This window comes from Scardinius erythrophthalmus, assembly GCF_964197995.2.
Source record: "Scardinius erythrophthalmus genome assembly, chromosome: 21".
Classification (NCBI taxonomy): Eukaryota; Metazoa; Chordata; class Actinopteri; order Cypriniformes; family Leuciscidae; genus Scardinius; species Scardinius erythrophthalmus.
Genome location: NC_138241.1, coordinates 3,161,964 through 3,173,336, shown reverse-complemented (window position 1 = coordinate 3,173,336; position 11,373 = coordinate 3,161,964). Strand labels below are relative to the sequence as shown.

Sequence of the window (11,373 nt, the reverse complement as noted above, 5' to 3'; positions counted from 1 at the left end):
TTATTAATTAATTGTTATTATAAAAATAAAATAAAATAACCATTAGGGAATGTTCTGTCACTGTGTAAAGAATGAATGGTTATTAAAATAAATAAATAACCATAAGCAAGCGTTCAGGAATTAATGGTTATTAAATTAATTAATTAATAAAAATAAATAACCATCAGGGAGCGTTCAGTGTAAAGAATTAATGGCTGGAAAGAAAGAAAGAAAGAAAGAAAGAAAGAAAGAAAGAAAGAAAGAAAGAAAGAAAGAAAGAAAGAAAGAAAGAAAGAAAGAAAGAAAGAAAGAAAGAAAGAAAGAAAGAAAGAAACCATTTGGGAACGTCCTGTGTAAGGAATTAACGTTTATAAAAAATAAATAAATAAATAAATAACCATTAGGGAATGTTCTGTATAATGGTTATAGAAAAAAACATTGAGAACGTTTTGTGTAAGTAATTAATTAATTGCTATTATAAAAAATAAAATAAAATAACCATTAGGGAATGTTCTGTCACAGTGTAAATAATTAATGGTTATTAAAATAAATAAATAACCATAAGGGAATGTTCTGTGTAAGGAATTAATGGTTATTAAATTAATTATTTATTAAAATAAATAAATAACCATAAGGGAGCGTTCTGTGTAAAGAATTAATGGCCGGAAAGAAAGAAAGAAAGAAAGAAAGAAAGAAAGAAAGAAAGAAAGAAAGAAAGAAAGAAAGAAAGAAAGAAAGAAAGAAAGAAAGAAAGAAAGAAACCATTTGGGAACGTCCTGTGTAAGGAATTAACGTTTATAAAAAATAAATAAATAACCATTAGGTAATGTTCTGTATAATGGTTATAGAAAAAAACATTGAGAACGTTTAGTGTAAGTAATTAATGGTTATTAAAAAAAAACACACACACACACACATAGGGAACGTGCTGTATAAGTGACGGTAAATCATGCAGCCAATGTTCTGGGAACGTTATTCATGGTTGTAAAAATAAAACCTAAAAAACGTTGTGTGTTTGCTGACCTTGGTGTTGCTCCAACCATAACCCAAACAATTCACAGCCAACATATTCCAAAAAACAAGCAATTAAACAATATTTTGCATTGTCATGATTGCAATAGCACATTCAGACTGGTGCGCGTGTTATCGCCTTGACCACGGCACCGCCATCAGCGACAACAAAGAGGAAGCAGGAATTGCTGAGTCATAATATGATGACGCGCCCTCAACGACACAGTCACGTGTTTTCAGCGCAAGCAAAGTGTGTGCGCGCGCGGACAGGACTGACATAACTCGCGCACTCCGATCAAATATCAACAGCTCGCAGCTCGAGGTCGCTTTATTCGTGCGTTATAACGTGAGTTACAGTGAAACCTTCCCCTGAGAAAGCGCTTGGAAACAAAAGCGAATCATTTCCTACTTTAAAACGAGTCGTTGAAGGGCCTAGCGCGCGCGCTCGCTCGCATTACAGATCATCGTTTATCAATATCACGAAACGCGTGACGCGGCGGAGGAGAAGAAGTTGCTAGTTGAAGTCCGTAATAATCATAAGCCGGGGTTTGTAGGTTTGTGATATGGGCTTGCTGTCACAAGGCTCACCGCTCAACTGGGAAGAGACCAAGAAACATGCTGACCACGTTAGGAAGCACGGCATCCTTCAGTTCCTCAACATCTACAATAAGGTGAAGGAGCGACAGAAGGATGTGCTGAAATGGGGAGATGAGGTGAGGATGCATGCTTGTCTTTACAGCCTCACAAATCATGTATTATGAATGCACATGCATGGGAAACACGTGGCTGCGTTGCATTAAATGATGCAATGGAGCAATGGTGATGCTGCATGTGAGCAGGTGCACCTTCAGCTCACTGTGTGTTTATTAATGCACTTTTATCTGGACAGTTGATCTTAAAATCCTAATGCTTACAGTCTTGAACTTGGTTTTGTAGAGAAATGCAAAGTTCAGACTTTATATAAGGTGTGTATTTTACAGCAATGCAACATCAACAACAAAAAAAGTCTGGTAGAATGTGCTTATTGTGTTGATGTTGTATTACCCACACATGTGCTGTTATTGAGCTGGATATGCTGAGGTTAGAGACTGGTTTGCTGGTATGGGTTGGTTACGGGTGAGTTAAAGGGTTAGGCAAGGTCAACAGTGTAATTACCCGGTACAACAAGTGTCCAGCTGACCTTTGACCTCCTCCAGTGATGTTTAAAAGTACTCCCAGGATGAAGTCCCCCTGTAGTCAATCATTTTATCCTTTAAAACTCCTCTTTGATCACCAAAATGACACATTTAAAAATTTCCTCATGCCTTAAAATATCTTGAGTGTAACTCGACACCCTTGCCTCATTTAGTATGCGTGATTCTATGAATATGCAAATGAGCTCCGCCTCCACTCACTCACTCACTCAGCTCAGAGATCCACTGGTTGACGATCACACGTTGATCTGATTGGTTACAAGGTAGTTTGTGACGTCGGAAACACCAGCGTGTTTTTTGGTTCACTGCAGTTTTAAGGAGGAAATACTCAGCAATGGTGTCAACTTATGAATTTACACATGGTTTGTCTTAAAGCACATTAAAAACACCACATAGACAACATTAAAAGCTGGATCTTCACCACAGGGCGACTTTAAACCACGTTAAGAGATTGTGCAGAAGATCCAGGCTACTTTAAAGAAGCTCGAATACAATACTTTTAGTTTGATTTCATATTCTCCCATGTTAACTTATTTCATAGTTTCGGTTATTATCAAACTGTGAGATGAGTGGCGTGTCCAAACTGTTAGCTGGTATCTGAGTGATGTGTGTGTAAAGCAGCTCAGGCATGTGAAGATCTGCCCTATTACACAGTGATTTTAGTTCACAGATTTTGTGCAAAGATGTCAATTGCAAAATCCCATTTCTTTTGGTTGGATGCAGTTAGTCATCTTTCAGTAGTCCACTGTTCTTTAAAGAGTACTTAACTAAACATTAGGCGCCTAAAAGTGTTTGCATGTGCAAACTCGCAGTTCATGTGGGATCAACAGGCTAATGTCGATTTCTGAACCTCCTATTGAAATGGCTTTTCATTTCATTACCTTTGACCGGCCAGAAGACGTCAATGGATTTACGATAAAACCTGCTGGAATGCTGTTGGTTTAGGTGAATCCTTTGTTCGGCGTTTGTGGATTTAAAAGGGAAAATGAATGGAATGGGGGGGGGACGAGGAATGGAATGGCATCCGACTAGGAATGCGTTTTTACTTTTTACATTTTACTTTCATAATGAATGTAATAAGAAGAAAAACACTGTGCTTTATCATTGTTGGTTGGGTTTGCAAGGCAAATGCGCTCGCACGTAATGTGCGTATAATACCTCAGCCAAAGCAGGAACTATTTTTCACTTGTGGTCAATATTTTTGCAACATTAGTATTGTGATAAACCGCATGATAATAAGTCTAACTCATCCCGCAGGTGGAGTACATGTTGGTGGAAATGGATGACAAACATGAAAAAGCCCGTCTGGTTCTGAACGGGAAGGAGGTTTTGGAAATCCTTCAGGAAAAGGGGGAAAAGATCAACCCCAAGTGAGTAACTGAGTGTGTCACAAAAACATTCTGAACATGTTGGTGTGATGACCCCAAAAAAAACAAGATTAAAGTTTTACACTTTTAGGGATACACCGATATGAAAATTTTGGCCGATACCGATAATTCTTTATATTTGGGAGCCGATAACCGATATATCGGCCGATAAATCTAAATCCAAAATTGTATATAATTTTTTGAGTGACTGATTACAAAAACAAAAGTCTCCATTAAAAGCCATGTCCCAAACACACAATTATATGTTCTCATGATACTTTTATGTGGCCGATATGACAGATTTGGCCGATATTAAACATTATTTTTCTTTCTGAAGTGATTCCAATCATATTTAAAGCAGTTCAAAGCCATCATGTTGAACAGTGCGCATCTGAAGTGTCTCAGCTGAAGGAAATAATACATTATTTATCGGCTTTAATATATCGGTCCAAATCTTCTTATCGGGCCGATAACGATAACATTAAAAATGATCATATGTTATCAGTTGACACCGATAAGGTGGCCGATATATCGTGCATCACTAATTATTTTGTTCACATACTCGGAGGTTTATTTCAGGCTCCTCACAATCATGACTTCAATAATAGCAGGTTTATCTGCAACTGTGTAAAGCCGGGATAAAAAGGGTTTGACCCCATTGTTGATTTATTTGATTTATTAGCTGGTTTGTCCTTTTGTACTCTTTAACTGTAAAGACTTGCAGCCAATCCCTCTTTTATGCATGTGTTTAACTGGTCAACAAGATCGATAGTATCTTTTGTGTTTGCTGTTCCTCTCCCTTTGATCAGACTTGCCCTAATCGTGCTATTTAAAGGCTCCTAATGTTTTTTCAGAGTCTCCTACAACAGGTTTAAACGCATCCACGGTCAAAAACTCTTTATTTAACTCATAATCTCCACTGCAGCATCAGCTCTTTTCTCTCAGTGTCTGAAACGCTTCGTTCAAAGATTCAGTCTCTCTAAGCCCCTCTCTGAGAGCTGCTCTGCTCTGATTGGTCAGAAAGCAAACGCTCATTATCATATCTGAATCTCAGCTCTTGATATATAGTGATACGAACAGTAGCGATGGCCTGGGTTTTACCGTATCAATCTCATCAAAGTGTGAACAACACGAACCAAACTCTTCCAGTCTCAGATAAACTACAGTGTTTGAGGGCGGAGCTAAGAGACGCTGATCAGCCAATCAAGACCAGAGGCGGGCATTATGCAAATTAGATATAAACCTACACCGGTTCATCAGGAAGTGAGATTGAATTACTGACGACTCGTTTCAGTTCAGAATCGACTCTATCTTTTAGGAGACAAAAACTCAGTTTATGTGAACTTTGAAACTTTACAGATCTTTTACATTCACAAACAGCTTTTTTACACACTACATGAAAGAAAATATGTTTAAAAATGTATAATAGGGACACTTAAATCTTTCTTTTTTTAAATTATGGGCTCATCAGAAGTTAGTTTGGACAGGATACGCATTGTTTGAAGTTTGATCAGTTGTATAGGAGTGAGGAATGTGACCTTTATGATGTTGTCCTGATGTTGTGTATCTGTAGCTCAGGGCAATATCAGCACACACTGGGAAACGAGAGAGTGGCATTCCTCATTACTGCCTCTCTACTGCACACACTGAAGAGTGTCACAGCACTTTACACTTCACATCGCTGATCCCGTTCACAACGCTCGCATTAGCCGTACACTGACATAGTCCACCGCGTGGAAAAACACTGATGGAGTCCAGTCGGAAAAATGAAATTTACTGTGGAATTCTGGATGAATAAATCAAACTCAGGGTTGTATAATTATTCAGATCATGATATATGGACCAGTGTCTGTGAGTGTTAAAGCTCAAAAATACTACATAACACACACATTTACACACAGAAACTCTCACGGCAACCCGTCATAAGGTTTAACTTGACGTGTCTGACAAAAAATAAAAGGAATTGTTTAATTTCCTTTTGATTACAATGTTTATTAAATTGCTTATGTTTTATTCCATTGATTACCACCATTTTTGATAATGAATTTGCATTAGGCTAAATTATAAATCCTGAAAAAAAAAACTGAAAAAAAAGTAATTTATTAAGTTAAAGTTTAATGAATTTAATTGATTCTTTATGATTATTAAATTCCATAATTCCATACATTTAAAATGGAAAACATTTTAACACTTCTAAAACAGAACTAATAGATTGTTAAATTGAATGAGTTTCATTAATTGTTTAGACATGCTTTTTGATTACTAATATTAATTTAACGTGTGTGGAAATTTCCGCATTTTTTAATTTCCAAACTTTAGAATCCAAACTCTAATAATTGTGTAATGTATGATGTCAGATATTTGAGTGATTTTTAATATTTTAGGTTTCTCTTCTTGTTTAGTTTAATGTTGTTAGCCTCAGTGCCCATTGGCCACAGCGCTCTTGTTACATCATTATTGGCCATTGTCTGTTGTGTTGTCCATTACTTTACATTACTAGATCAAGAATGTAATGGAAGTCACTAATACACTAGTGCTCATTTATCTACCGATGCATAATGGATTGAATGAAGTGCTTTGCTAGTAATTCACATTTATAAGTTCCTTTTCATAAAGAGACAGAATATTGATCTTGAAGTGCAGGCCGGAGTCGCGCAGATACACGATTGAAGGAAATATAATATTTTATAAATTCAGTTGATTAGTCATGCTTTTTGATTATTAAAATGTAATCAAACCATTAAAATGGAATCCATAAAAATTTAAAGTGAAAAACACAGAATTTAGGGGATTATTGAGAAAAAAATGTCACACTTCATAGGGCCCTATATATTTATTTTATAGATTGTTGATAAATTGTGTAAGTTTCATGAATTGTTTAGACATGCTTTTTGATGACTAACATTTAATTTAACCATTAAAATTAAATACGAAAAATAAATTAATTCAGGAAATTTCTGAATTTTCCAAATATTAGAATCCAAACTCTAATAATTGCGGAATGTTTGTGTTCAGATATTTGAGTGATTTTCAATATTTTAGGTTTCTCTTCAGTCTGTGTTTCGACTGCTTTATTGTAATGTTGTTAGCCTCAGTGCCCATTGGCCACCGCGCTCTCTTTACATCATTATGTTCCTTTTCATAAAGAGACAGAATATTGATCTTGAAATGCGTGTGTGTGTGTGTGTGTGTGTGTGTGTGTGTGTGTGTGTGTGTGTGTGTGTGTGTGTGTGTGTGTGTGTGTTCAGCCACCCGACGCTGTGGAGGCCGGAGTACGGCAGCTACATGATCGAAGGCACGCCGGGACAGCCGTACGGGGGCTCGATGTCGGAGTTCAACACCGTCGAGGACAACATGGGGAAGCGGAGGAGAGAGGCGTCGTCTGTGCTCGATCTGAACCAGACTCTCCTCACAGTCACCGCGTTTCCCAGGTGCGAAACATCTATTAGAGCTGCACGATTCTGGATAAACTGAGATTCAGGATTTCTTTTCTTTTTTTTAATCGAGATCATGATTCTTCCATGATTCTGAATAGACAACGAAGCAAAATAACATGTACTTTACTAGAGGTTCTGACTACATGTTTGTTGCCGTAGTCCAGGGGTGCCCACACTTTTTTGCTTGATGATCTACTTTTAAAGTGATCAACACAATGAGATCTACCAACTACCAACTAAAAAACACATTTTAATAAAAAACAAAAACAAAAAAAAACACTTCAAATGGTTGTTGCTACTACAGTAGTAGTACTGCATGTAATCTTGTAATTAAGGAGAAAAATATATCATTGTTGATATTCAATTTTAACACTAAACCCAAAATACCTACAACATTCTGCCTTATTCTGATGACTTGCACTGACTGGAATCAGACAGTTTTATATAATCCGGGCAGAAGCTGCTGATAGCTAGTCTCAAACAGGCCTCCACATTGTCATCAGTCATGGTGGACCGGTGTTTTGATCATTTTCAAACAGTTTATTTTCAAATGGTTGGAATTTATAAATGAATGAATGAATGGCATTTGTGTACGCTACCGATTCCGAATACTGTTAGCTTCACAATTTCGCGCTCTGTTCTCCGAAGCTCTTGAGCTGGAAAGCAGAAGCAGGCTAGTTGTCATGACAACCGAATAAACAAAAATCGCGCCTGGTAAAAATTCATTCGACAAGTGCAAGTTGTACAGAAACTAAAAGAAGGAAGGACAATGCTATATTTATTTTTATTCAAATTTAACAAAAGCATATTTTAAAAATTATGTGCGATCTACCAGCATTGTCTTTGCGATCGACTAGTAGATCGCGATCGACCTATTGGGCACCACTGCCGTAGTCCATTTAAAAATATATTTCTTTTGAATGAATTTTCAAAAACAAGATTGGTTTGAGTGAATGATTCAATGACTCGCTCATAAAGACATGTGCGTATCTCAGTCCGCCGACTTAAACTACGCCCTAAAAGTGTGTCCTCTTCCTGTGAAAAAAGTAGATACGTTTGAGTGTGCAGCAAAAGAGTAGACAAGCTTTGGGAGAAACTATCATGTCATACAATTGCGTCTTTTAACGGTTGCTCTCTGTCACAGTAAACTGACCTGTCAATCATCTTGTCAAAGATAAAATCCTCCACATTTAACTTCCTACCGTATCGGAGAGAAATGCAGAAGCTCGTTGATCTGGGTCTTTCATGCGGAGACTCTCCTCATATTCATGCAGAACGATGCATTTAAAAGTTCATGGCCAAACGGATCTTTGTAAAAGTCCACATTGTTATTGCAGATGACATATAACACGGATAACATTAAACAATTTTTTTATCAAGTTAAACTTTGATTTTGTTAACAACAAAAACGTGAATCTCTGAAGACGATGATGTCATGCACATGCGTATTACGTGTTCAGTCTACAGTGTTTCATCGCCATCTACTGGCCTGGCAGCAGAATACAGCGTTTTTAGTCGTTTTCGCGGATCCGTGTGAACGGGGATCGCTTTGACGGTGTTGTCTGTATGAGGAAAACTCAAAGGAAAAACTTCTCCGTTTTAAGCGCATCGTTGTCGTGTAAACCTACCCTTATTTGACAATGAAAACATTTCTGTGGAGTTTAATTGTGAACAAACAAGTTTACGTGTTTACATTCATTCTCAAGGTCAAAGAAATATTTGGAAAGCATAAATATTGATATTGTATGATATGGAAAAAAAAATTGATAATATTTTTGGCCATATCAGCCGTATCATATTTGGCCATAACCCCTGTCCTTATGTCTTAAATTCACTTTTCATCATTTTAAGGCCGTACATATGCTTACATTTCTCAAATAGTGTAATAAATGTCTTAATTTCAGTTTGAATGGGTCTTAAATTAAGGAAAGACGAGGTGTATTCACCCTGCTGAGCGGGATGTGATAAAGCCTGGAGTGGAGCGACAGCACGTTCCTCTCTGCACTCGTTCTGTAATCACTCCGCTCCGAGTCCACTCCGGGTTTTCCATTCCCGCTCACGGGAAAAACTGCTGTGGGCTATTCACTCCATTTTAAAAGTTATTCTGATATGTTTATTTTTTTATATCATGAACGTCTGAATTTATAATACTATATGTAACGGTCTGGAAAGTATTGTACACGTTTAATAAATATAATTACACAAAAATGTCCAAATGTAGTGAACGTGCCTATAGAGAGAAATGCACATTTTATACGGATTACATAAGAGAGTAGTCTGTTTTTAGTCGTTTTGAGTTGTTTTGCTTAAAAGTAGACATTTCAAGCTATATATATATATATATATATATACACATATATATACTGTACACAGTGCTATGCATAAGTTTAGACACCCATGCTAAAGTTGACTAAAAAGAGGAATAAAAAATCATCTTTTGGAAACTGAACTTAATGCCTTATTTTAAAAAATTAGGAAAAATCCAACCTTTAAGGACACCAATTTTCTTTGTGAATGAATAATGTATCGTAAAGAAATAAATGTTCTTCCTTAAAATACAGGGTGCATAAGTTTGGACACCCCTATGTTAAATTCCCATAGAGGCAGGCAGATTTTTATTTTTAAGTATTTTTTATTTATTTATTTTTTAGGATACTATGCATCCTGATAAAGTTCCCTTGGCCTTTGGAATTAAAATAGCCCCACATCATCACATAGCCTTCACCATACCTAGCGATTGGCATGGGGTATTTCCATAAGATCATCTCTCAATGCAAATCAAACTAGCTATTAGTCTAACTGAAATAAAACCATGCCAATCGCTAGGTATGGTGAAGGCTATGTGATGATGTGGGGCTATTTTAATTCCAAAGGCCAAGGGAACTTTATCAGGATGCATAGTATCCTAAAAAATAAATAAATAAAAAATACTTAAAAATAAAAATCTGCCTGCCTCTATGGGAATTTAACATAGGGGTGTCCAAACTTATGCACCCTGTATTTTAAGGAAGAACATTTATTTATTTACGATACATTATAAAATTGGTGTCCTTAAAGGTTGGATTTTTCCTAATTTTTTTAATTAAGGCATTAACTTGCAATGCAATATCGCGCCGGCACCTCCATGTCCTGATTATATTGTCTGCTATATTTGCTTCTCATTTATGAAATCTAGGCAATTGTTTGATGAAACGTCGATTAAAATTAAGGTACAATTTATACAAAACTTCACTTTAAAGAAAGGTTTTATACAAAACAAAACTTAATGAAGTGGTCAAAATCATGTCTGACCCACTCCATATGTCTCCCGATATATTGCGCATCTAATGATCCTATCCTACTCGTGCCCAGGGCCGTACCCACCGTTGAGGTCTCTGAGGTCTTACTCGTGCCCAGGGCCGTACCCACCGTTGAGGTCTCTGAGGTCTTACTCGTGCCCAGGGCCGTACCCACCGTTGAGGTCTCTGAGGTCTTACTCGTGCCCAGGGCCGTACCCACCGTTGAGGTCTCTGAGGTCTTACTCGTGCCCAGGGCCGTACCCACCGTTGAGGTCTCTGAGGTCTTACTCGTGCCCAGGGCCGTACCCACCGTTGAGGTCTCTGAGGTCAGGACCTCTGTCATTTTTCGTGCATATAATGAAGAGCAGCAAAACACCCCGTACGGCATTGGTCCTGGCTTTTGTTCACACAGGCGCGTTCCGGGACTGATCCCGGCAATGTTACCAGGTCCCCATCCCGGCATCAATCCTGGCATCGATCCCGGGACGTGTTTGCGTTCACACAGAAGGCACTCTAGCAATTTTACGTCAATTTCCCGGGATCAGCGCGCTGTGTGAAAGGGGCTTAATAGAAATGCAGTTCAGAATGGCCTTTCTTTAAATGCAAATGTTCTTTGAGTATTTCATTTGTGAAGGTAAAGCATGTACTCACTACACTCCTAATTACAAGAGGAAGAAATAACTGCTCTTAACTGGGTGTGTGACCGGCTGTGGAATGGGGTTTGGCTGAGGAGAAATTGAGAATTTTTTTTTTTTTGCTTTAACCCCAGTGTCTGTCTACCTCGATATCTTCCTGAAGTGGTGTAACTGGTCACACTGCCCACTCCTAGTCTCTGGACGGCGTGTTTATTTCTCCTAGATAAATGGACTGTTTAGTGTTCACCCACATGATTAACAACACGACTGTTTTGGGCTGCACCAGTTCTCATATAAATGACAGTGTTTTATTAAGGCCCTGCCACATAGTTGTTCCAGTTATAAGGAGATCTTCTTATTCAGTATGTATGTATTAGGGCTGGGTATCGATTAGGATGTTCGCAAGCTCTCAATTTGATTTGATTTTCGATTTAGATTTTTTTATTTCGATTCGACTTAATGAATATAGATTT

At 37.6% G+C, this 11,373-nt stretch overlaps 1 protein-coding gene across 1 annotated transcript in view; it reads left to right on the top strand.

Annotated features, from left to right (window-relative positions):
* Positions 1-1,153: 1,153 nt before the first annotated feature.
* gclc (glutamate-cysteine ligase, catalytic subunit) overlaps positions 1,154-11,373 on the top strand; it is a 47,039-nt gene continuing 36,819 nt past the window's right edge. The window contains exons 1-3 of the mRNA XM_081351408.1: positions 1,154-1,703; positions 3,441-3,553; positions 6,799-6,981. Of these exons, the coding sequence (XP_081207534.1) occupies positions 1,554-1,703; positions 3,441-3,553; positions 6,799-6,981 (446 nt within the window). The 5' untranslated portion in view covers positions 1,154-1,553. The remainder of the gene's footprint in view (positions 1,704-3,440; positions 3,554-6,798; positions 6,982-11,373) is intronic.